This window comes from Amblyraja radiata, chromosome 33 (assembly GCF_010909765.2).
Source record: "Amblyraja radiata isolate CabotCenter1 chromosome 33, sAmbRad1.1.pri, whole genome shotgun sequence".
NCBI lineage: Eukaryota > Metazoa > Chordata > Chondrichthyes > Rajiformes > Rajidae > Amblyraja > Amblyraja radiata.
This window is the reverse complement of record NC_045988.1, coordinates 3,870,763-3,898,738: the sequence shown is the minus strand read 5'-3', so window position 1 is coordinate 3,898,738 and position 27,976 is coordinate 3,870,763. Positions and strand designations below refer to the sequence as shown.

At 42.3% G+C, this 27,976-nt stretch overlaps 1 protein-coding gene across 1 annotated transcript; it reads right to left on the bottom strand.

Annotated features, from left to right (window-relative positions):
* Positions 1-181: 181 nt before the first annotated feature.
* On the bottom strand, positions 182-27,153 carry treh (trehalase). The gene is made up of 16 exons (XM_033049492.1): positions 25,971-27,153; positions 25,906-25,940; positions 23,245-23,345; positions 19,724-19,871; positions 17,554-17,641; positions 14,406-14,506; positions 11,705-11,797; positions 9,993-10,109; positions 8,752-8,874; positions 8,148-8,197; positions 6,492-6,692; positions 5,150-5,376; positions 3,709-3,817; positions 3,188-3,300; positions 2,609-2,656; positions 182-342 (listed from the first exon to the last, which is right to left on the bottom strand). The coding sequence occupies exons 1-16, from the start codon at positions 25,986-25,988 to the stop codon at positions 202-204; spliced, it is 1,713 nt and encodes a 570-aa protein (XP_032905383.1). The 5' UTR covers positions 25,989-27,153; the 3' UTR covers positions 182-201.
* Positions 27,154-27,976: the final 823 nt, after the last annotated feature.

Here is a 27,976-nt window from a genome sequence, read left to right as displayed (position 1 = left end):
GGGAAAGCTAGATAAGCAATGTTGGAATGGCAGAGTGGTCTTGATGGGCTGAATTCTGCTAACTTTTAACTTTATGAACTTGTGAAAATGGACCTAATGGGGCATTTTTTTTCCCACACGGAGCTGCCCATATAGAACAAGCTGCCAAAGGAATTGGTGGAGGCGTCATAAAAACACAAAATACATGAAACAGCCAGTGTATTAGAACCAAAAAAACAATAAAGAAATTTGAAGTATAGCATATAAGGGGAATCCAGTCAACTTCATGGCTCCTGCTACGAGCACGTTTCCATACTCATCCAAAAGCTGCAAAGCTACTCCATTTGTCCATCCGAATCCCACCTGTGGACAGATAATAGTTAAACAAGAAACCAATTGGAACAACACAGTTAGAAAGTGGTTAGTATAACCTATAACAGGATTTATAAAGAAAAGGGAATAAATACAAAAAGCAGGGGACTGTTGAACGTGTACTAAACATTTGTTGGGTTATAAACTGAATACGACTTCCAATTGTCGTCACCGCATTTGGGAAAGGATACGAAAGCCCTTGGTGCAGAACTGGTTGAATATAATTATACTCATAGAGTCTTACAGCACAGAAACATTCTCTTTGGCCCAACTTGCCTATACCCATTAAAGCTTATCTATACATACACCTGTCCAAATGTCCTTTAAACGTTATGGGATCTGCCTCAACTAACTCCCCTGGCAGCTTGTTCAATATACTTCCCACCCTCTGTGAAAAAGTCGCCCCTCAGATTCTTATTAAATCTTTCTCCTCCCACTTTAAACCCAGGTGCTCTTGTTCTCGATTCCCCTACTCTGAGTAAAAGGCTCTGTGCATTCACCCTATCTATTTCCCTCATGATGTTGTACACTCGACAAGATCACCCCTCAGCCACCTGAGCTCAAAAGAATAAAGTTCCAGACTGTCCAACCTCTCCTTATGGATCCGGCCCTCAAGACCTGGCAAAATTCTCATAATTCGTTGCATTCTTTCTGGTTTAACACCATCCTTCCTGCAACAGGATGACTGAAACTGAATGCATGCCACACCAACATCTTGTACAACTGTACCATAACATCCCAACTTCTTTACTCAATTAGGGTATTCAGTTTCCTAGAGAAAGGTCCTGACCCAAAAGGTCACCCATCCTTTTTCTCTAGAGATGCTGCCTGACCCACGTAGTTACTCCAGCACTTTGTGTCTATCTTCTATACTCAATGCCCAGACTGATGAAGGCCAATGTATTGAATGCTTTCTTGACCACCCGATCTACCTGTGACACCAATTTCAGGGAACTATGTACCTGCATTCCTCAATCCCACTGCTCTACAACACTCCTGAACGCCCTGCCGTTCACTGTAAAGGTCCTGCCCCGGGTTGACTACATGTGTTGTGAGGAGATTTACAAGAATCAAATCAGAAACAACGACTCTAGTTTACTGGAGAATTTTGTGTTTGTTCTCTTTGGAGAAGTGTTAGAGGCATTTAATAAAACTTTTCAAAATCATGAATTTTCATAGAATAGGAAAAAACTATCGTTGCAGGCAGGAGGGCTAACAACTGGAGGAAAATAGCTAAGACTGGAAATAATTTTTCTTTTCAAAATTAAATAGCGAGTTATGCAAGCTGCAATGCAGTAATTGAAAGAAAATGAAAACAGATTTAATGACAATTTAAGGAGATTTGCATTAATATTATTGGGAATAATGCAGTTCCATGGGGAAGGAGCAAGTTGGCGTGCAACTATGACAAGTGCTCTGAAAAGGCTGGTACAAACATGGGCCACAAATGCATTTTCTTTATGGAATTTCTGGGGTGGAGCAAAGGCACAACTACTAAAGCTGCGGCCTCTGCACCAGCAACCCAGGTTCAATCCTGGCCTCAGGTGCTGTCTGTATGGAATTTACACTTTCTCCGTATGACTGTGCTCTGGTTTCATCCATCGTCCCAAAGACTTGCAAGTTGGTGGGATAATTCACTGCTGGAATTTGCCTGTGAAGTTTAGAAACTGATGGGGGTTGAGGGGAAGATGAAGAGAATAGGTTACAGTGATTGCCCAGAAAAACTGGCATAGACTCAAATAGCATGACTGCATATCATAATGAATATATAGAAAAACAAAAGCTGATAGCAGGCCTGGGAGGACCAGAGTAAGTTCTATTATTAATGATCCATTTTCCTGGATTTTTTGACATTTGGAATTCGACCATCATTTTCCATGAGAGATGTTGCTTGTGGGCACATGGGTCCCAAACATCTTCCGTCAAGTCAAGTCTATTTGTCACATACGCATACGAGATGTGCAGTGAAATGCTTGTGGATTGTGCAAAAAATAAATAAAATTGCTGTTCTTTCAGACTCCGACTCATGCAGAACTGACCGGAGTTTAAGGATGAAAGACTGCATGGATAGTACAAGTTTAGAGGGACATGGGCCAAACACAGGCAAGTGGGACTAGTGTAGATGGGACATGCTGGTCAATGTGGGCAAGATGGGCCGAAGAGCCAATTTCCACGCTGTATCACTCTAATGACTGATTAGCATTAAAGCATTTCAAAAGGAGCTGGAACCAGAAGGAAATTTGGAAAGAAAACTGACCTGCACGTCATATTCTCCACCTCCGCCTGGTTCACCAGACACATCATACTGCAAAATTAAAACAGGTTACTCAGGTAAAATGTGGTCAACAATGGCAAAGTTCACTCCTTGTCACTGAGAAACCTATACTATTAAGCGGGATGAGCTCAAGATTAGACATTTTGCTTGGGCAGCTTACAGCACCTCGTATTTCACTTTTGCAGTTTACAACCCAGCGATATGAACGTGGATTTCTCCAATTTCAAGTAACCCTTCCCCATTCCCCAGGTATATTAAACATCCAGTGTGCATTAAACATCACCCCAGGAAACCACCCGATCTTCACATCCCTGCCTTAAATAGGCAAGCACTGCACCGTAGCCCTGAGTTCTGCAAGCTTTGCATATCTGATTCTATGTAAATTCGGAACTATGGGAAAGAAAAGGAATGCGTGTCCAGTAGAGAGACTACACAATTACCGAGGAAGGAGAGGTTTGCACAGCACAGTTGAACAAGAGCAACGCGGCCCACACCTGTCTGACTCAGACATTTTTAACACTCGGGCTCAGTTGTTCAAACCACAACAAAAATCTATTTCACCTTCTCAAACATGGCTTGGTACGTCATGTACGCAACCCAGTTTTCTCTAATCCATTTCTGTGCTTGTTTCGATGCAATTCTCTTAGCCTTGGTAGAGTTAGACTTTGCCAGACCTACATTGTCGAAAAAAGAAAAATTCATAAATGAATAAAGCGTTCAGATCATATAGCTATCCAGTCAATTCAAAGACCAAGGTCCTCCCCTCACATTCTCAAAGCATGACAGAAGGGAAAAGAAAGATTAAAAGCTATTCAAATTATTTAGTCGAGGATAAACACTTGATGATTCCTACACGGACAATGCGCGCCACAACAACAGCTAACCGGTGGGGGTGGGAGATTGCAACCTTCATGTGGTCCGACCCGTTTCGACAAAAGCAATCAACCTGGCATGCACAATCAAATAGAACAAGTTGTCCTACAACTCTAGCCTGTTGCAGGCCATACGCACGAAGATGCGAACCGGTGAAGAAGGGGTTTCTAGTGCAGATAAAATCAAACTCAAATAAAATGTTGCTTTACCTTCAATGATCATTTGCTGGAGTGGAGGCCAGGCATTGGGGTAATCCCACTGCTCACCACTCTGCACCAGCGAAGTTGGAATTCCAGTCTCATACAAAAGGTTATGGTCCTGAAAAATGAAGCATAAATCTCAATAAAGGCACACGAGAAAAATTACACACAGCATGCAGTTTATTTCCATCACCTATCATGCCACTCCTGGCTGCGAGAAGCATCCATGCTGAGCATCATCTCCAATAACTCTAGCTGGAATGCACAACAGGCAGTGTCATGAACCATCGATTCTACCGCTTTCCAACAGCTGGTACCAAAAGGAGCGAACGCAGGCCAAATCAATCTTCCACAACACGCAGGTCTGCAACAACCCTCCCCGTCCAAACAACCCACATACAGGGAGATGCAGTGGTGCAACAGTAGTGTTGCAGCACCAGAGACCCGGGTTCTATCCAGACTACATTCTGTCTACACAAAGTTTGTTCGTCCTCCCTATGACCCCATGGGTTTTCTCTGGGGTGCTCCGGTTTCCTCCCACACTGCAAAGACATACAGGTTTGTAGATTCATTGGCTTCGGCAAGTTGTAAAATTCTCCCTAGTGTGTGTAGGTTAGTGTACGGGGTGGTCGCTGGTCGGCGCTTACTTGGTGAACTGAAGGGCTCGTTTCCCCGTTGTATCTCTAAAGTCTATAATAAAGTCTAAAGTAAACAGTCCATCCAAATACCAATGGTTAAGGTGTTCTGGACTTGATCTTGCACCTAATGTTATTTTCTTTTTCATGTATCTGTACACTGCGGATGGCTTGATAGTAATCGCGTATAGTCTTTCTGTGGTTTGCGTGCAACAAAAGCTTTTCACTGTACCTAGTGTGTGTAGGTTAGTGTACGGAGTGATCACTGGAAATAATAATAATAATATCTTTTATTGTCATTGCGCATAAGTGCAACGAGATTTGGGTATGCAGCTTCCATCCGACATCATAACTTAAGTAACTACTAAAATTTAGGTTTAGATACCCCGAGAACATGGTTTGTACAAAGAACATTACAACAGTAAAATAGTCAAAACAGACTAAATAAAAGCCTGGTCAGGGCTTACTTGGTAAGCATAGCAAACCTTAAACCAAATCTTAAACTGGTTTGTGTAAGAAAGAACTGCAGATGCTGGTTTAAATCGAAGGCGGACACAAAATGCTGGAGTAACTCAGCGAGTGAGGCAGCATCTCTAGAGAAAAGGAATGGGTGAGGTTTCGGGTCGAGACCCTTCTTCAGACTTAAACTGTGGTTCCTCGGAAAGCAAATAACTGGAAATGACAACATCTCTCAAATGCCCAGGTGATACCACAGTCAACAGCATTTGCTCACTCAAGGCTGAAGGCTGCCTTTCCCTTCTCTATCCATCTACACAAGACGCATAATAAGGGTAAAGTAATGGGAGTAGGATTACCTCTAGGTATTGAATCACCATCTCTGCGGGCTGTCCTGGCTCCTGTTCAACAAAGCATTCAGCCCAGAGAGGAGCCACGTTGGAAGCATAGAATGCATCATTGCTCTTGTTATTCATTAAATTAAAATCAAACCAAATTCCTTGTTGATCGTCCCATAAAACGTCACGCACAGCATCAATCCGTCTATACCTAGCCTCCTTATAGGACCGGGCCTTTGCAGAGTTACCTAAAGACAGACAATTGTATTGGGGGAGCTGGTATTGGCAGAGGGATGAAATGAGATGACCGCACAGATAACATAAAGGGGACTAACACTGGGACTCTGACGTGGACAGGGTATATGTTAGGAACAGCAGATGCTCCAGAACTCCCCCATATACACCTGCTAAAGCCCCATTTGTGACAGACATCCCTATACTTGCAAGCAGCATCTCCCAATCAACCTCTGCAACTTTATGTCCACTACCTTCAAAATTGGAGAGAGACACAAAATGCTGGAGTAGACAAAGTGCTGGAGAAACTCAGCGGGTGCAGCAGCATCTATGGAGCGAAGGAAATAGGCAACGTTTCGGGCCGAAACCCTTCTGCCAAATGCTGGAGTAACTCAGCGGGACAAGCAGCATCTCTGGAGAGAAGAAATGGGTGAATTTTGAGTCGAGACCCTTCTTCAAACCTCACACATCCCTTCAAAATTGGCATTGCTTCAATTCAGGAATTTAACATGTGGACCAAACCTATCTTTATCCATAACTATTTTAAGACTAATTATGGTTATTCTTCCGAAGTGTCCCCCTATGCTTCAGATACTTGCTCTGACTCATTCCGAATAAGAGGTCTCTATATACTTGTGACAAAATAAGACTGTTCTCATTAGGGAGAAATACTTCGAAAGAATGTGAATCAAAGCTCATGCTGTGAAGGTTCCACACCAGTATGTGGTTGTAACAAGCCGAGCAAGATTCAACATCCTGCATAGTGTCAGCTGGTCAGTTAATCACCATATCATGATTGTTGATCAGAAAAAGAACCGGCAACGGTGACACAGCATTAGAGTTGCTGCCTAATAGCCAGAGACACGGGTTCAATCCCGACTACTGGTGCTTGTCAGTACAGAATTTGTACGTTCTCCCCAAGACCTGCTCGAGTTTTCTCCATGATCTCCGGTTTCCTCCCACTTCCCAAAGACGTACAGGTTTGTAGGCTAATTGGCTTGGTATAATTGTAAATTGTCCCTAGTGTGTAGGATAGCGTTAGTGTTAGGGGATCGCGGGTCGGCGTCGAATCGCTGGGTCGAAGGGCCTGTCGCTGTATCTCCAAACTAAACTAATTAATAATACTGACCCAGCTGCTGATGAAACCGTTCCAGGATTTGCTCATTCTTGCACAGGATGGAGTTTAAATCAACAGGAATGACGTGTGTGGTTTTTGTGTCTTTTAGTGTTCCATTATTCTCCCCATTGGAATCAATGAACCAGCGCGATGAGAAATCCCAGCCAGACTCAGCGCCAGTTTTCAGCTCCACCCAGAGTTGTCTTCGTTCAGCTGAGGAGGTCAACACACAATCAGCATCACGTGAGCAGTTGGAATACTAAACAATAAATGTCGGCACGGTGGAGCAGCAGCAGATTTGCTGCCTTACAGCGTCAGTGACCCAGGATCGATCCTGACCACAGGTGCGGTCTGTACGGAGTTTGTACATTTTCCCAGCGACCACGCAAGTTTTCTTCGGCGGCTCTGCTTTCCGCCAACATCCCAAGACGGTAGACAAAAGTGCTAGAGAAACTCAGCGGTTGCAGCAGCATCTATGGAGCGAAGGAAATAGGCAATGTTTCAGGCCGAAACCCATCTTCATGGATGCTGCTGCACCCGCTGAGCTTCTCCAGCACTTTTGTCTACCTTCGATTTTCCTTCTTAAACATCCAAAGACGTGCAGGTTTGTAGGTTAACTAGCTATGTAAATTGTCCCTAGTGTGTAGCATAGAACTGGTATAAGAGTGATCGTGGTCGGCACGGACGCGGTGGCCTGAAGGGCCTGATTCCATGCTGTATCTCTAAACGAAAACTAAACTAGAGATGTTTAAGGAGGAACTGCAGATGCTGGAAAAATCGAAAGTAGACAAAAACTGCTGGGGAAACTCAGCAGGTGTGGCAGCATCAATGGATAATAATGAATAATGGATGGGATTTATATAGCGCCTTTCTAATACTCAAGGCGCTTTACATCGCATTATTCATTCACTCCTCAGTCACACTCGGTGGTGGTAAGCTACTTCTGTAGCCACAGCTGCCCTGGGGCAGACTGATAGAAGCGTGGCTGCCATTCTGTGCCTACGGCCCCTCCGACCACCACCAATCACTCACACACATTCACACACAGGCAAAGGTGGGTGAAGTGTCTTGCCCAAGGACACAACGACAGTATGCACTCCAAGCGGGATTCGAACTGGCTACCTTCCGGTCGCCAGCCGAACACTTAGCCCATTGTGCCATCTGTCGTCCCTATTTTGTCGTCCCTATTGCGACGTCGCCTATTCCTTCTCTCCATAGATGCTGCCTCACCCGCTGAGTTTCTCCAGCAGTTTTTGCCTATTAAATTAAAGATTGTAGCTTAGTTTCTGGTGCAGCGCTGCAAATCAACTGCGGGAAGAATGCATACATCTAAGACGTCATGATATCCAAAAATGGGTGGTAAATGCCAGCTTTCCAATGTCTACCATGGTCTTACATCACAACATTAAATTATTAGTGGCGAAATGATTACGCAATGTAACAGTCAGGTTACAGAATGAACTCCATATTGAATAAAGAATCCTCCACAGCATCCGACCGCAGCTTGAAGATTGAGTTACCAAGGAAATTTACCAAAGAAATTACTGCATTTAGTTGTCTCTGTACTGTACACTGCACAATGACAATAAAGTTTGAATCTGATCTGAATCTGATCCGATTTCTATGAATATTTTTTATTTTTTTATTTTATTTTTTTTATAAACATACCTTCTGTTAGATTCTGTCCCAATTCCACATCCTTGCTGTAAGACTCAGGCCTGTTTTTTTGGAAAAAGCAATACATTTTCAACAAAAAAATTTAAAAATCCATCAGTGGATCCAAATTCCCAAACAATGGTCTACCTTAATAACATTTATTATCTTGTCAATCAGTAACTGGTTTTTTTCTTCACAATAATGCTATGCCATAATGATGAAATTCATACAAAAAGCATCTGTGGTACAGTTGCCGTATTCTTAGTCAGAGTGATGCAACATGGAACAGGTCCTGCAGCCCTCACCGGCCAACATGAACCCCATCTACACTAGTCCCACCTGCCCATGTTTGGCCCATACCCCTCCAAACCCGTCCTATCCATGCATCTGTCTAATTGTCACTTAAACATTGGGATAGTCCCTGCCTCAACTACCTCCTCCGGCAGCTCATTCCATGCATCCACCACCCTTTGTGTGAAAAAAGTTACCCCTCAGATTCCTACAAAATCTTTTCCCCTTCACCTTAAACCGTTGTCATCTAGCTCTCCTCTATTCTTTGTAGTGCTGAAGCAAAGAGCTTTGCATGATGAAACAAATGAAGGGATTCCGTGTATACCTGGGGCCGGCTGCTTCAACATTATACCGATTCAGAGAATGATTTTTGCCTCCAAAGGCGAAAGACACAGATCGATTCGTCATCCAGAATTCATACTCCTTGTCTAAGGGACCGATGCATTCCCTATTTGAAAAATATATAACCAGTTACGCTAAAGCGTGGAGACATCAAGGAAACAAGCATTAACAACAATCTGGATTCAATTACTTGTAGTAAATTGTATCAAGCCAATTAGGGGCCTAATTTGGTCGAGTTGTTGCCATACAGTGCCAGAGACCCGGATTTGATCCTGACTACAGGTGCTTGTCTGTACGGAGTTTGTATGTTCTCCCCGTGACCTGCGTGTGTTTTCACTGGGAGCTCCGGTTTCCTCTCCCTTGTGCCAATAACGCTTCACTCATTCATTCACTCACCAAAGACGTACAGGTTTGTAGGTCAATTGGCTTTGTATAATTGTAAGTTGTCCCCAGTGTGTAGGAGAGTGTTAGTGTACGGGGATCGCTGGTCGGCACGGACTCAGGGGGCCAAAGGGTCTGTTTCCCCGCTGTATCTCTAAACTAAATCAATGAATAATTATAGCCGTTGTTGCAGCGCTGGCAAGACCAGATACGTGGACCATTCTTGGCCAACCCAGAACATCATGGGAAAGGGTGGGAGGGATTCTTCAACTTCTGCAGTTGAGAGTCAACCATGTCAATGAAGACTGGTCTGTGGCATGTTGGCACAAACTAAGCAAAGATGGCTGGTTTCCTTCATTAAAAAGGACAGAATAATTTGGTTTTAAGACAATCCAACATTTATACACAATCACACACAAATAGCAAAATAGAATAAGTTAGAATATAAATAAGCTGATATGCATTCAGCAGGGTAATGTAATAACACAACTCTACACAGTTGTTTTTTAATTAAGGGTCAAGAACAGCAAGTTATTCTTCAATGCAATAACGGTTATCTGCATCAAAACATCTGCCCCAGGGCAACTGTGGCTACAGAAGTAGCTTACCACCACCGAGTGTGACTGAGGAGTGAATGAATAATGCGATGTAAAGCGCCTTGAGTATTAGAAAGGCGCTATATAAATCCCATCCATTATTATTATTATTATTATATGTGGTCATTTGACAAAGTCCAACCTGAAAATTAAAACCCTAATCGGATCCCTAAAAGGCAAAGGAGGCAGGTTAGACCCAATATTGCTTCAGCAACAGGTAACGTCCGACAGCTGACAAATAACTGACTTCAAAAAGGCTGTATCATTTGTAGTGGTGATGTAGCTCTCGATCATCAGGGCCAGAAATGGTGGTTGACTTCTCCGCTGATAATACACACGACCCCCATTTGGGACGAAGCCAAATCTGTAAAACAAGAACAAGTCATGAAGTGACACATTCCAGACTGCTTGCTCCTTGTCCCGATCTAACACAGGCTTATTTGACAGATGCTGGCCATGTTTAATAGCAGTCCCTGAGATGGGCAGAAGCTGCAAATGAAACTGGATCCAAATGAGAAATCATTGAACTTGAAACTGAATTTTTTTTAAACTACAAGGGTTCTTGATAAAGAACAAATCTCCAGAAAGTGCAAGAAAAATATTTTTAAAGATTAACACTCTTCCAGAACCTCAATCTATCTAACAACGATTCATACATCTCAGCAGGACTCCTGCATTTACTTCTCCAGCTTTTGTATCATTAATTTAGTTTATTATAGTCATAGACAATAGACGCAGGAGTAGGCCATTCGTCCTTTCGAGCCAGCACCGCCATTCACTGTGATCATGGCTGATCATCCACAATCAGTACCCTATTCCTGCCTCCTCCTCATATCCCTCGACTCCGCTATCTTTAAGAGCTCTATCCAACTCTCTCTTGAAAGCATCTAGCCAATTGGTCTCCACTGCCTTCTAAGGCAGATAATTCCGCAGATTCACAACTCTCTGGATGAAAGTTTTACCTTATCTCTGTTCTGAATGGCCTACCCCTTATTCTTAAACAGTGGCCCCTGGTTCTGGACTCCCCCAACATCAAAACATGTTTCCTGCCTCTAGCGTGTCCAATCCCTTAATAATCTTATATGCTTTAATAAGATGCCCTCTCATCCTTCTTAATTCCAGTGTTTACACGTCACGTGTACCGATGAACAGAGAAATGCTTTTTGGTGCGTGCTATCCAGTCAGTGAAAAGACTGCATGATTACAATTGAGTCTTCCACGGGAAGATACAGGATAAAGGGAATAACGTTTAGTGTAAGATAAAGTCCAGCAAAGTACTAAAGATAGTCTGAGCGTCTCCAACGAGGTAAATGGTAGCTCAGGACAACTCTCTGCTTGTTGATAGGATGGTTCTGTTCCTGATATCAGCTGGGAAGAAATTGTCCCCAAATCTGGAGGTGTAAGTTTTCACACTTCTGTACCTCTTGCCTGAAGGGAGAGGAGAAAAGAGGGAGTGACCTATGCGACTCGTCCTTGATTATGCTGGTGGCCTTGCCGAGGTAGCGCGAGGTCGATATCTGTTCAGAACTAGGAGACATATCCACCTTCATGTCTTAGGATGTCTAGTGCATCTTCAACTGTAACACACTGTCCTCAAGACATCTTCATGATCAAGACTCAAGAGTGTTTTATTGTTATGTGTCCCAGATAGAACACTTAAATTCATACTTGCAGCAGCACAACAGAATATGTAAATGTAGTACACTGTAAACAATATAATAAATGAGAAAAAAGTTCAGTGTGTACACACGCACACACACACACAACAATAATAACAATATTAGTCTATGCAGTCTATGGAGCTTGTAGAGTTGATGGCTGAAGGGAAGAAGTTGTTTCTGAAGCTGAACGTTAGTTTTCAGACTGAACCTGCACCTTCTCCCTGATGGCAGGGGTGAAATGAGTCTGTGGACAGGGTGGATGGTGAAATATATATATACACTGCTTCTCAAATTTTACCTGTCGATGAGGTGAAGGAAGTTTTCAATCATTCCTTTTGCCGTTGTATTCATCTCAGAGATCAGAAGTCCTTTTATTATCCAGTAAGAGTCCCTGAAGAAAACAAAATAATTGACATGACTCCCAACACATTAGGAAGCATTCCACTCAAGGTAGAATCAATAGTGATGTTTCTACGAGCGCACTAGACAAGCTGAACAAAGGTTCTGTCCCAAAAGGTCACCCATCCTTTTTCTCCAGAGATGCTGCCTGACCCACAGAGTTACTCCAGCAATTTGTGCCCGTCTAAGCTGAATAGATACATCAATCTTTTGAGGTTTACCGAACCTGGTAGAAGCGGCTCTCCTAGCGTGAATCCCTACTCCAGCACAGGCAAAGCCTTTGACAAATGTATCCTGAAGTTTGATTTTTAAATGAGGATAGGTAGTAACAGTAATGTCATTAAGCAGTTTGAGGGCGCCTGTCACATTGTGCACATTCCTGGTTCTGCGTTTGCCTTTGCTTAGTTTAGCTCAGAGATACAGCACAGAAACAGGCCCTTCGGCCCACCGAGTCCATGCCAACCAGCGATTCACACACATTTACATTATCCTACATACACTAGGGACAATTTTACAATTATACCAAGCATACAATTTTACTTACAAAACTGCGCATTTTTAGAGTGTGGGAGGAAACCGGAGATACCCAAGCAGATCATGTAGAGAACGTACAAACTCCGTACAGACAGCACCCATAGTCAGGATCAAACCCAGGTCTCTGGCACTGTAAGACAGCAACTCTACTGCTGCGCCACAGTGCCTCAGTTCTAATCCAGTGCCATTTCAGTACAGGCTAAAATAGTTTCATCTGTGCAACGGCACAAGGACATCAGCAACAGGAAACAAATACCATGGCTATCACTGATCTTGCATGTTTGTATCAACTGCAGCTATTCCAAACTCGCCTTTTCAGAATCCTACACGTACGATATCATGGCAGATTAAATTTACTGATTTTGATTAGTTCGGGTGTTATGGGGGGAAGACAGGAGAATGGGGTTAGGTGGAACAGATAGATCAGTCATGGTTGGATGGCAGAATGGACGTGATGGGCTGAATTGCCTAAATGTGCTCCTAGAACAGTAATGTCCAGGTTCAGGAACAGCTTCTTCCCAACTCTTCAGGCTATTGAACACCGCAACCTCCATCTAAACTCTGCACTAGCCTGGTCGCACTGGGGTCTTCAGGCTATGGTTGGTTCTTGGCACTAGGTTGGCTCTTTTATTTATTGAACCTTTTTATTTTAATGTTTGTTATATTATCTGTTGACCAAGTTATTGTGTTGCCGCAAGAGAAAAAAATAAATTGTGGTTCTGACTTTTGAAAACCAAGCTAATGTTTGCTTCACTGAAATGACAGAGTTGCCAAGGTACACAAAAATGCTGGAGAAACTCAGCGGGTGCAGCAGCATCTATGGAGCGAAGGAAATAGGCAACGTTTCGTCCCGAAACGTTGCCTATTTCCTTCGCTCCATAGATGCTGCTGCACCCGCTGAGTTTCTCCAGCATTTTTGTGTACCTTCGATTTTCCAGCATCTGCAGTTCCTTCTTAAACACAGAGTTGCCACGGTAATTGTTTCAATTGTGGATGATACGAAGATACTGTTGGCGGAGGGGCAGGTAGTGTTGAGGAAGCAGGGAATCTGCAGAATGACAGTGTGAGTGGGCAGAGAAGTGGCAGATGGAATACAGCGTGGCAAAGTTTAAACTTTACAGTCATGCATTCTGGCAGAAGGAATAAAGGCGTCGACTATTTTCCAAATTATTCAGAAATAAGAGCAGCCTTAATTTGCTGAATGGCCAAAATCTACTCTGTAATTTTAGAATTTACAATAGACAATAGGTGCAGGAGTAGGCCACTCGGCCCTTCGAGCCAGCACCGCCATTCAATGTGATCATGGCCGATCATCCACAATCAGTACCCGTTCCTGCCTTCTCCCCATATCCCCTCGCTCCGCTGTCTTTAAGAGCTCTATCTAGCTCTCTCTTGAAAGTATCCAGAGAACCGGCCTCCACCGCCGTCTGAGGCAGAGAATTCCACAGACTCACAACTCTGTGTGAAAAAGTGTTTCCTCATCTCCGTTTAAAAATGTTTCAAAGGTGCTGAAAAATAAAGACAGGCACAAAACTGCAGATTTTGGAATCCTGGATTGAGTGAATAGTGAATGACCTGGATAGAGTGAATATGGAGGGGATGTTTCCTCTAGTGGGAGTGTCTAGGACCAGAGGCCATAGCCTCAGAATAAAAGGACGTACTTTTAGATAGGAGCAGAGAAGGACTTTATTTTGTCAGAGGGTGGTGAATCTGTGGAATTCATTGCCAGACTGTTGTGGAGGCCAAATCAATGGATATTTTTAAGGCAGAGATTGACAGATTTCCGATTAGTAAGGGTGTCAGGGGTTATGGGGAGAAGGCATGAAAATGGGATTGGAAGGGAAAGATAGATCTGCCATGATTGAATAGCGGAGTAGACTTGAAGAATTCTGCTCCTAGAACCTACGAGCAAAAGTGCTGGAGGAACTCAGCAAACACATAACTCTTCTGCGGAGGGAATGAACTGACCACATTTCTGATCGTTGGGAACTCCTTTGGAATAATGAGGCTCAGGTAATGTTGCAGAAACCACAAACCACAATTTGCAAATGTCCATGAGCTCTTACCAGTAATAGTATTCCCTGAATCGACCGCCAGGCACAATCAATGGATTAGGCACATAAATTTGGGAATAAAGTTCTGGGTGCAACTGTACATCCTGTTTGATCTGAAAGGGCAGACAGTGAAGTTAGGGGAAAATTACATTTGTTCAAATCCAACATGAAACCTTGCAAAGTATGTAGACTGTATTGAATCATTTGTATAGCATTCAGAAATGACGGATACATTTTTCGCACGGTTTATGTATTGTATATTTATTACCTGAATAAAGTCTATTTTGAAATAAATTTTTAAAAAACTTGCAATCGACCATGTGGTACAAGTATCACCCCAATTAGGCCCCAGCTAACAGTACAGAAGGAGTAAAGATAGGACTCATGAACCTGCACCAACTTCAATAAGATCATCGCTGCTTCTGTGCCAAGGTTCTTCATCCAATCACATCTCTCTCAATTGTTAAAGGGCCTGTCCCACTCATGCGACTGCCAGGGACTAGTTTTAATGGAATTCACCTATGACACTTGGCGACAACCTACAACAACAACCTAGTCACCACTGTCGCCAAAAATCTTTCAACATGTAGGTATGTTGCAAAGCCTACCTGAAGCGTCGCTGAAAATCTGCCGCTGCGGGTGTGCGCGATTTTGGCGCCGTTTAGAGGGGGCGGGTTTAAAACGCGATTTTCTCTAGGCTGTTCAAATCGAGGATGTTCAGCCTAGTTAATTATTAACGAAAAATCGCTGAAAGACCCCGTCGCAAAAGCTATTATTAGTTTTAAAGGCCTCGTAAAATAGTTATAGTAGTTTAAAAATCAACCTCTAAACCCGCGAACACCAGCAACCGCAGGGTCTCATAAAGCAGTCAACTGAAGGTAGGCTGTATATTTTTACATTAAAAAGGGCTTCTAAAGATCCCTTTATACCTGTACAAAGTTTAATATTGCGAGCAGCTCATTTTGGGCCCATTATATCCCGCAGTATTTTTCTGGGCATTTGGGGGCACAAATCTACCGCAATGTGAACGTTCTAAACCAGCGCGTTCCACAGGATCCCACTAGAAAGCTGATTTAAATGGGCATTTATTTACAGCAATTAAACACTAAATTCCTTCCATTTGGTCTATAAATTAATGTAAATGAGATTTAAAAATCATGTTTTATTGTGAATTATTTGTGAATATTATTTGGACATTTAGGCTATTTAAAAATGTTAATCATTTATTAAGAAATGGATAGATGTTTAGATCTAGTAATTGAAGTCTGAAATTAGCTACAATTAGGTAACTAACTAATTATATGCTTTAATTTCAGGTCATCCAAGTAAGATTATTTTATATTTGTTTCAGAATGCTTCAATCTATGATAACTGAAAATTTCATTCAGTTCTCTTAATTTTTAAGAAAGTTATGGGCTTTTGACTGTTCACGATCACAGCTTTTTTGTTATGTCCATAGAAAATCAATAGGGAACAAGATGCTCATTTCCCAGTATGAAAATGGCCATAACTTTTTAAATACTTGAGATATGAAAGTGAATTAGGTGTCAAATTAAACTTATGTTTATGCTTTATCTGATGGGATAAATTGCAGACTTGATTTTTAAAATCTTAAAATTTTGTAACATTGCTACAACATGTTGAACATTTTGCGGCAGTCGCCCAAAAAAAAAATCAGGTAAGTGGGACAGGCCCAACTGTCTAAACATCAATTTCAGTCTTTAATATATTCAGATTGAACTTCCTCAGCTCTCTGGAGGAAGAGAAGTCCTCCACAACGTGACAAGGGGAGACATTGCTCCTCATCCAAGTCTCAATAGCAAATCTGCCATCTTAATACCAGCTCCAGAGCAGAGAGAGCCTCACAGCACCTGCACCTTCTCAGAATCAATAGACAATAGGTGCAGGAGTAGGCCATTCGGCCCTTCGAGCTAGCACCACCATTCAATGTGATCATGGCTAATCATCGCCAATCAATAAGATTCCTTCTCATTCTTCGAATATACAGCTTGAAGAGATTAATCACTCATTCTCTCCCAACAGAAGCACTCCTTCATACCAGTGAGCGGGTCACAATCATTTCTCTGGTCTTGCTGGATCCTCGCTAGTTTTAACACTATGCTCAATTACCGATTAGGTTGAGACCATGATTCATCCAGGTGAATGTTTTAAATGACGCATTTCAATTTTATGACTGGATTGTCTCATGCAATATACTTGATTGCTGTCCAGGTGTGCAAAGTGCACAGATGATGCAAGGCTACAATGCTACGGTGTCAAAACACAAGTGTCCAAAGGAACTGGAGTGGGGGATGGGGTGGAAAATTGATTTCTAAATTTCCGGATACAAATGCAAGAGGATGCAATTCAGAATTCATGCCTTGTCGTAGCTGTGAAATGATCATGGCTGATGATCAGCCATGATCATATTGAATGGCGGTGCAGGCTCGAAGGGCCGAATGGCCTACTCCTGCACCTATTTTCTTTGTTTCTATGTTTCTAAATCTTCCTCTTGCTGCAGGAACTCAACAGGTCAGGCAGCAAATTGAGGGAAATGGAGAGATGACATTGAGTAGGAAGTAACAGCAGATAAACACAAAATGCTGGAGTAACTCAACGGGACAGGCAGCATCTCTGGGGAGAAGGAATGGGTGACGTTTCCGGTTGAGACCCTTCTTGTCGAGAGCCAGTGTGAAGAAGGGTCTCCAACCTGAAACGTCACCCACTCCTATCCAGGGATGCTGCCTGTCCCGCTGAGTTACTCCAGCATTTTGTGTCTATCTTCGGTGTAAACCAGCATCTGCATTTCCTTCCTACACAGAAACTGCAGATGCTGGTTTACACTGAACAGATACAAAATGCTGGAGTAACTCAGCAGGACAGGCAGCATCTCTGGAGACAGAAGGGTCTCGACCCAAAACGTCACCTATTCCTTTTCCCCTAAAGATGCTGCCGAACCCACTGAATTACCCAGTTTTCTGTGTTCGTCTTGGAGTCAGGCCCCTTCTTCAGACTTGAATATTCCTGGGAGCTACTGGGCCTGAGCACTTCTCGAAGTTACAACGACTGGATCACATGCTTAGATATCTTCTTCCTCACCTTTTATAATCGGTTCAGAGTGAAATCAGTGACCAGTGTAAACATACAACGCCAAATGTACCTTTCTCCCAAGGGATTTCCAGAGAGCGTGTAGTTTTTTAGCCCAAACTCGCAGATCCGGATCAGAAATCCTCTGGAGGATTTGCGGCCTGCAAGAGTGAAGTTTTAATTAAACTGGGACTGGTGCTCCACATTTATAACTAGGACTTCACGCTCTGCTCATGTTTATTACCTGCCTTCACTTCCAACCGCCCCAAATTGTGTCCCTCTTTCATCTATTGATTTGGATTCCCCAAATGAGTTCTAAAGTTCATCTTCTGAATGCTTTCCTTCCAGTATTCTATATCTCTAGATCTTGTTAGTGTCCTATCGAGTTACAAATCTAACCTAAATATCTATAATGTCTCCATAAACACCTCTGAACCGCAAATTGTCTAAAAAATAAAGTCGACTTTAAATGTAGTGAAATTTCCCAACCATTTTAAACCCGTATCGGAATTCGATAGCTCGTTAGTCACATCAGGGTTTATTAATCAAGATCAAGGAAATACATTTTAAAGGAGCCACTGCGAATAAATTTAATGAGGGGGAATAGAGAAGCACATGACAACTACCAAAAAGGTACAGCCAGCAATTGCAGGGTCATTAAACGTTAGAGTACACAAGCAGGTTATAGAACTGAAGAGATTAAAGATAGGAAAAAAATAAAAGACACAAAAAAGTTCTGCAACTAATGAGAATTTTATAATCCACGTGCTGCCAATGTTGACCAGTGAGCAGCAGATGACAAGCGTATAGGATTCTTTAAATTTCATATGTAAGAGGAGGAGATTTAGGCCATTCAGCCCATCAAGTCTACTCTGCCATTCAATCATGGCTGATCTATCTTTCCCTCTCAACCCCTTTCTCCTGCCTTCTCCCCGTAACTCCTGACACCCGTAATACTACGTTTTATTCTTGCATTTCTTTTACATCATATCTACTCCATTTACAACAATGAGCCAGACTTATTGCAGGCAAATATAAAGCTAGCTGACTGCCAAGTCAGTCAAACTGCTAACTCTGACTGCCGGGATTGTCATATGCTGAGCGAATGGAGCGGCTGGGCTTGTATACTCTGGAACCTAGAAAGATGAGAGGGGATCTTATTGAATCATAAGATTATTAATGGTTTGGACACACTAGAGGCAGGAAACATGTTCCCGATGTTGGGGGAGTCCAGAACCAGGAGCCACAGTTTAAGAATAAGGGTAAGCCATTTAGAACGGAGATGAGGAAACACTTTTCCACACAGGGAGTTGTGAGTATGTGGAATTCTCTGCCTCAGAGGGCGGTGGAGGCAAGTTCTCTGGATACTTTCAAGAGAGAGCTAGATAGGGCTCTTAAAAATAGCAGAGTCAGGGGATATGGGGTGAAGGCAGGAACGGGGTACTAATTGTGGATGATCAGCCATGATCACATTGAATGGCGGTGCTGGCTCGAAGGGCCTTTTCCTGCACCTATTGTCTATAATATAACATAACAAGTCTGAGTGCAAGTCCATGTGCCAACTCTCTTCAGTCACATATCAGTGTACCTTTGTACCTCAGAGTACACAGTCACAAGTTATTATGCTTCATTGACATTTTATGCAACCAATTTCGTAATCAGACTGAGAGTGCGTAGGCACATGATTTTTATTTATACTGTGCCTTATTGGAATGAAGGAAAAGATATTTTGAAGTTTTATGTTATTCTGGCAGATTGAAAATTGAGCAAGCAGAAGTGAATGCCATTTTGCAGCCACAAGGGCAATGAGAACTTGTGAATTTGTTTTTCGTCACAGGATTTCTGCTTTTCTTCAGATGTCTGCCATTTTATTTCGTTTAGAGATACAGCGCAGAAACAGGCCGATCGGCCCACCGAGTCCGTGCCGATCAACGATCACCCCATCCACCAAAGATATCCTACACCACTAGGGACAATTTACAATTTTTTTTTTAAACCGAGGCCAATAAGCCTACAAACCTGTACGTCTTTGGATTGTAACTGGAGCACCCAATGAAGAACCACGCAGTCACAGGGAGAAAGTACAAACTCCGTACAGACTGCACCCGTTGTCAGGATCGAACCCGGGTCTTGAAATAGACCCTTGAGCCCCGTTGTCTGCTTTGACATTCATCAAGATCTTTTACCTCAACTGTAAGACTGAGTTGGGAAGACAAGAAGTAATGCACTACTCGTGTACTTACTGGTCACTCCAGTCATCTGGTGTCCACTTCTCAAACTCTTGTCCAGGTCCTTCGAAGTATTCTTGGACAAAATCAGTCAGTTGCTGCTTTGTTAGCTTTCCGGGAAATGAGGAACTGGTGAGGCTTTGGAAAGCTTCCCAAACGACATCTTAACATTTTCAATAGGGGCAGGAAAATAAAAATCCAAAATTACATTCAAATTTAAAAAAAACATTAGATCTGTGGGTCTGCCTTGCGAGAGGCAGCAGAGCATAAAATGCAAGTTATGTCACATAGGTAGACATCAATTAGTATTAATGTGTAGGAAGGAACTGCAGATGCTGGTTTAGACGGAAGATAAGACTTCAGACTGTCCACAGGTCTACCACAGACTTGAAACGGAGTCTGAAGAAGGGTCTCAGCCCGAAACATCGGCCATTCCTTCTCTCCAGAGATGCTGCCTGTCGCGGTGAGTTACTCCAGCATAGTGTAGCATCAATTAGCATTATGTAGAATTGCACGGCAGAATTTAGAGACACAGCATGGAAATAGGCCCTTCAACCCATCAAGTCCACCCCAACCATCGATTACTCACGCACAAGTTTTATGCTATCCCAGTTTTGAATTCTACACACGAGGGGGAACTCACAGAAGCCAATTAACCTACAAACCTGCACATCTTTGCAATATGGGAGAAAACCGGAGCACGTGGAGAAAACCATGCAATCACAGGGAGATCATTCAAACTGCACAGATAGCACACGTAGTCAATGTGATCAGCCATGACCACATTGAATGGCGGTACCGGCTTGAAGGGCTGAATGGCCTACTCCTGCACCTATTGTCTATTGTCACTGGCGCTGCGAGGCAGAAAATCTACTGCGGCATCACCTGTCGCCCGAACACAAGCTATTTGCCTCACAGCACTCAACATTGAAGGTTTATCCTGTACTTTTTTTTAAAAAGGGTCTCATCATACGAAAAAAAATTAACTTTAGTGATGCTTTCCCCTTAAACACCTGCATACTGTGTCTGGTGTGGCACTGCAAACTCCATTTCTGGACCAATGCCCTTGCTCCAGGGGTGAAAAGGGATCATAATCTAATTGAGAAAGCAACAAAATTGGGTTTGGATTTCATGCCCTCTACAAATAAATGGATAGAGTGTTTACAGAGAGGATATTTCCACTATTGAGAGAGTCTAGGACCAAAGGGCATAGCCTCAGAATAAAAGGACCCCTTTAGAAAGGAGACAAGAGGGAATTTCTTTAGTCAGAGGGTGGTGAATCTGTGGAATTCATTGCCACAGACGGCTGTGGTGGCCAAGTCATTGGGTATTTCTAAAGTGGAGATGGACAGATTCTTGATCAGTACGGGTGTCAACGGTTATGGGGTGAAGGCAGGAGAATGGGGTTGAGACGGAAAGATAGATCAGCCATGATTGAATGGCAGAGTAGAATCACTGAGCTAACTAAACTACATCTGTTCCTATGTCTTATGAAATGTTCTTAGAATCACTTATTAAGAATGGTCACTTATGCAAGGTTTGAACGCATGTGAAGCAAGACTTTGAGGAAACAATTTATGTTGTTTCAGCAACGAACATCATGTTGGAAGATGGCCGGCTCTGCCTGGCAACATGGGCAGACTGCCAAATATCAGCCTTAAATCGTTTATTGCGACAATTTCCTGCACAAATCCTTTGTAACTGCTTGCAAATTCTTGCTCGGAAATGGTAAATGTTTCATCAGTCACAGATTGAAGCCTGCAGGCAAAGCTGAATCCCAAGGAGCTTGCAATTAGCTCTAAAACTACACAGGCCCAAGTCCTCAGATCTGAGAAAACAAGAGAAACAAAATCCTCAAGGCTTCCAAAGTGAAGCAACAATATTTTGGGATATAATGACCTCTCAGAATTGAGTTAATAGCCTATCAGATCATTTTGCAACCAAAGGTTTTGAGCCCACCCATCAATCTGTAAACACAAATTACAACAGCTCAAAGCACCTGCTAAAGATGACAAAGGAAATATAGTAAAAGGGGAGAAGGGTTTCGGCCCGAAACGTTGCCTATTTCCTTCGCTCCATAAATGCTGCTGCACCCGCTGAGTTTCTCCAGCTTTTTTGTGTACCTTCCAGGAGGTACATGTTTCACTGATGAAATTTAATGGTCGCCTCAGGTATTTATTTATCAATTTCTGCTGGAAAAATGGAAAAGCCGAATTTTTGTAAAGTGTGTAACGTGGAGGGCAAAAGAAAAGTTAGTCTCACGTAAAAACTAGAGTATAATAGTAAAGATAGACACAAAGTGCTGGAGTAACTCAGTGGGTCAGGCGGCATCCCTGGAGAAAATGGATGGTGACATTTTGGGGTGGGACCCTGCTCCAGTCTTAAGGTCCCCATCCGAAACATCACCTTTCCATGTTAGCCAGAGATGTTGCCTGACCTGCTGTGTTACTCCAGCACTTTGTGTCTATCTTTGGTATAAACCAGCATCTGTGGTTATTTGTTTCTGTATAAAAGATTTTTTTTAAACATAATCAATGTTTTTTTGAGTGATCATATCAGGCATACGACTTGCAATCGTACTGCTATTATCCAGAAAATTAAATTGCCTTAGAAGTGGCGTAAGAAAGACTGGCTCGGTGTATCAACTTCTGAGTGGACTATTCAATGAGGTGAAATCAAGTATACTAATCCTGCATTCCCTTGACAAGAAATGTCCTCTGTACAATAGACAATAGGTGCAGGAGTAGGCCATTCGGCCCTTCGAGCCAGCACCGCCAGTCTGAAGAAGGGTTTTGGCCTGAAACGTTGCCCATTTCCTTCGCTCCATAGATGCTGCTGCACCCACTGAGTTTCTCCAGCATTTTTGTACCTTCCCTTGACAAGATGTTTATCGGAGACAAGTTACATGAGGATTTACAAGATAAATGCATGGAGTTTTATGGCGCGTCTAGAACTAGAACGTTGAAGCACAGGGCAGGTAGTAATTTATTTAAAAATTGGTTTGAATGGTGGTTTTACTAGATTATATCCTTTGTAATTCCCTCGTCTGCCTCAGAGGGCAGTGGAGGCAGGTTCTCTGGATGCTTTCAAGAGAGAGCTAGATAGGGCTCTTAAAAATAGCAGTCAGGGGATATGGGGAGAAGGCAGGAACGGGGTACTGATTGGGGATGATCAGCCATGATCACATTGAATGGCAGTGCTGGCTCAAAGGGCCGAATGGCCTACTCCTGCACCTATTGCCTATTGTACATAGGACAAGAGGTCTTCGGTTTTTCAGATGGAGGAATCTTTAGATCCGAGACAGGAAGCATGGGATACAGAGACAGCCTGGGAAGATGGAATTGATGAAGATCAACTATGCTCTTGCTCAACAGCAACGCACTCAAACTATCGCAAGGCCTATTCCTGCAATTTCTATTGCGAGTAACTGAATTACAGATTTCAACTATTTCAATGTTGCAATTTGATGGAATCTGTACAAGCAGAATTCATTGGAACCCAGCAAAGGAAAATCAGTGAAGTCAGATGCCTCTTACCTGGACTCATCTTTAACTTCATATCCACAAAATACTTGTCATCTTTGAAAAGTTTAGCCATCTGCACTTGGTCCAGAAGCTCTCCAGTACAATATATACGGCTTCAGAAAAAAATATGAAATTGCAGAAATGTGCATTAATATTCCAGCACTTACTCTCAAAGACGAGCATAAAAACTGGAAGAGATTATAATTATATTCTGGTGCAGGTACTGCTCTGACTGCAGAACCCAAATAGTTCATTGCCATGACTCTTGGGCCTTTTAAAAATCATTTAAAGTTTGCCCCAAATCCCATTTGACAACAAGCACTAGCATCGAGATTCAGTTCAATCTACCTGCTTACAATCACTTGGCCCTCAAATAAAAAAATTACATTATGCAAAAATAGGCTATAATTGCATTTGGACACCTGCCTTATGTATTCAATTCGACTACCATCGTAGATGCACAATTAATTCATTAATGGACACTTTTCTCTCTATGCTGCTCCTTCCAGATACTATCTCTCCTATCACAGACAGGACTAATTGTTCTCATGGGGAAAAGCTCAAATGATAATGAACATTCATCGTTGTATAGTCATCAACTCAAGCTCCTGCTTGCTGTCTATTCAAATAAGGTGGCACCAGTTTAACTTGTTTTGAGCTATGATGCACAGGTTGTGAGACGGTGACAATTCACACAATGCTTATTGATGAGGAACCCACAATTGAATAACTGGCTGCATTACTTTCTTGGTCTAAATATCAAATCAATGTCTACAGAATGGCACAGCAGTGGAGTTACTGCCTCACAGCGCCAGAGACCCGGGTTCAATCCCGACCACGGCTGCTGGTTGCATGGAGTTTGTACGTTCTTCCCGTGACCTGTGTGGATTTTGTCCTGGGGCTCCAGTTTCCTCCCACATTGCAAAGACGTTCTGGTTTGTAGATTAATTGGCTTCTGTAAACATAGAAAATAGGTGCAGGAATAGGCCATTCGGCCCTTCGAGCCTGCCATCCAACTCAGTATCCTGTACCTGCCTTCTCTCCATACCCCCTGATCCCTTTAGCCACAAGGGCCACATCTAACTCCCTCTTAAATATAGCAAAGTGTCCCTAGTGTGCAGGATTGAACTAGTGTATGGCCCGGCTGAAGGGCCTGTTTTCATGCTGTATCTGTAAGCTAAACTAAACTATGGGCTGAAGGGCCTGTTTTCATGCTGTATCTCTAAGCTAAACTAAATTAGATGAAGCCTCAACAACATTCCTGTGGCAGATATTAATTTCTCATTTTTGTTGACTAGCTATCTATGCTCAAGAGTACGGATAAATACACAAGTTCATGACTCCTATGAGGTAATTCAGTTGGCTCAAATTTAAATTATGGATTGCTTGCACCCGCTCTCGTTCTAGGAGAGCACATGTGAAAAAGACCAGAGCTCAGAAGTAATTCCACCTCTAATGTTCTTTTGAAAATGTTGACAGGAGAAAAAAAATCTTCACTTTATGCCATTTAGTAAAATTTCAACAATCAACTATCCAATTATTCAATGGTTTGACGTTTGGCTAACCAGGTGTTTCACGAGATCCCTTCTGAATCATTGAGGCCAATTCCTAAGCTCCTTTAGATTTAACAGCTCACAACACACCGGTGTGAATATGGATTTCTCTCATTTCAAGCAACCCTTGCTTTCCCTCTCTCCACCCCTTCCCCACCCTAGACGTCCTGCTATTTCCACTGATTACATCAATATATCCCTTCGTTATCACATCCTCCACAGCCAACAATGGACCATGGTGGGCTCCACCTTTCCTTGGTCATCGGTGCCAGCTTTGATTTGTTCTGAACTTTTTCATACCTCTAGTTTCTCTATCTCCCCCAACTCAGTCTGAAGGAGGGTCTCGACCCAAAACGTCACATTCCTTTTCTCCCAGAGATGCTGCCTGACCCGCTGAGTTACTGTAGCATTTTGTGTCTATCTCAAGTCTTACAGAACTGAATTTCTAAAAAAAAATTGAACGAAGAGTATATCTTGCAGTTCTTGCTAATTTTGCAGAGAACCTCAGTTAGACCACAATTAAATTACAATTCAGATTGCCATGGTTACACTACAAAAAAGATTTGATAGTTATTCTGAGCTGTTGTATGTTACATATTAAAATGACCAAGTGTGGTCTCTCTTCTTTTGCGATAGCCAGTGGGTGAGATTTTTCCAAAGGCAGCCATGTCTGGAAACACTCTAATCTGTTTCTAAATGACCATTTACCAACTAAAATACGCCAGATTATCAAAATACACCATGCATTGATTTGTGAAGTCACTTTGTAAAGTTTCCAGATTACATAATTTGCAGAATATTAAATATCCAGTTCACAAATAAGTGAATGAGAACACGACTATCACTAATTACATCCAAAATGGGAACTCAATTTTCCAGTTGGTTGAGGTATTGTAAAAAGGTTGAACATCAATAATAGGGAAGTAGGAGTTAAGAATTAAGAAAGTCAAATCTCATAAAAAAAATAATTTAAGGGAACCTCTACAAGCATCAAAAATAGGAAGGGGCTCAAGGGAGCATCATTCTAACAGAAAGTTACCGAGTCAAAGGGTGTTGTTTTTGAACTGTTTTTATATTGTAATTATGCATTATGTATTAAGACTAAAATTAAAATGCATACCTGTCACAAGGAGGAAGTCCCGTGGATCCATTTTCACATGATAAAACAGTTGCCAAAAGCAAGCACCAGGACTTCAGAGCCATAATCGACGAATGTCGCAAATGAAAGAGCCCAAGTTAGTTCAGCAACATTGAAAGAACACGGCAGGAAATCAAAGTACAAAGTTCCAAATAACAGGGTGCGGAGCCAACATCCCTCTCAAAGTTCAAGGGTAACATTCCAATGAAACATTCCAATGAATGGCATTAAACCTATCGTTTAATTTTCCTGCAAAATCCTCTTTCCATTTGTGCCGAAATCTCAAAACTTTTGAGAACTACCCCAAGTTGCAGCACTGCTCACAAGTACCATTAGGTTTACATTTAGGCTGTTCTCCCAGCCTCTATATCCCTGGCAGCAAGAAGATGAGTGTTATTACATTTTGTCTCACAATATCAAGATCCAGGCAGCTGCGCTGAAGGATACACATGCAGGATGAGTTTCAGTATACTCCTGTAGCAAAATAAATTGCTGATGCAATCTCGATTATCCAAATCTGTCCCATAGCTAACACAACTAAATTCATTCAAAAAACAGGCAAACAGGATAAAATATGTATCTAATATTAAAAAGGTTGGTTTCAAATTATAAATGGCTCCATTTACACTATTTTGACAAATACCCCCATTGGCAGAATCCAATCAAAGTTGTCAGAAGTGTTGTGGTTACTACCCTTGAGCAAGTACTCTCAAACCAGAGCTCAGAAGGTTATTTGCTGTTCCCAACAAAGTCATGGCCATTCTGTTTGCATTGCATTTTCATGGTTCTGAAGATTCAAAAAGACCTGTAACTTGAATGTCCAGCAGACGGGAGGGCACAGAATATCCAAACACCAATACTTGAAATCTACACTTTACTCCCTTTAGCAGATGTTCTACAATAAATTATGCACAAACTAAAAAGTTTGCATGCCCTATTGCAAGGGGAGATCTTAAAAATGATGCATTCTCTCATGAAAGGCACTCGCATAATAGTGCCATTAAGCTGGAAAGGAAGCAGAGAAGATTCAGAAGGATGTTCCACGACTTGAGGGCCTGAGCTACAGGGAGAGGTTGGGCAGGCTGGGACTTTATTCCTTTGCGCACATCATTCCAGAGAGTTGATCTTATAGATGCATAAAATCAGTAGGGAGATAATGTGAATACAAAGGCTCTTTTTCCAAGATAGGTGAACATTGAACCAGAGGGAATAGAGTTAAGGCAAGAGGGGCAACCCCCTCCCCCCCATCACCCCCCACACAGAGGGTGGTGGGTATATGGAACAAGCTGTGAGTGGAGGTAATCGAGGCAGGTACAATAACAACATTTAAAAGACATTTGAACAAGTATATGGATGGGAAAGATTGAGAGATTTGGCCAAACATGATCAGGTAGGATTAGTGTAAATGGGGCAGCTTGGTTGGCACGAACGGGCTGGGTCAGTATAACATAGAAAATAAATAAAAATGGCAAATATGCAAGACATTGAAAACAATATTTCCGTGGAATTTATACGACACAGCAGAAGTAGATAAGTCCAATTAAAGAAAACAACAAAAAGGTACATCAATTGATTAGATTTTTTAATTTTTTATCCTGGAGGTGCTGGGGTCTAGTGGGAAAGAAGTGATTCTAGATGTATGACTTGTCGCAAAGTTTTGGTTATGTTTTCAACCTTTCTCCACTTTTCAGATATTTGTTCCTCGTGGTGAATGCATACTAGGTATCTGCCAATAGTTCTCTCAAACAATATTTTTTGAATCACAGAGACACAAAAAGCTGGAGTAACTCAGCAGGACATGCAGCATCTCCAGAGAGAAGGAATGGGTGACATTTTGGGTCGAGACCCTTCTTCAGACATATAATTCAGCCCCAGAAACTTGTTCTTCAATGGACAAATTCAAATCCATCCTTCTCTAATCCAGGGTAACAAATATACATCAGCACTTCCGATGCTGTTTGGTACTGGCTCAGGCCAAACATTGAAATCCTGGATTCTGTCTCACACAGCAACAGTTGCATTACAAAGTTTATTGCTCATTCGGTTTCAAGCA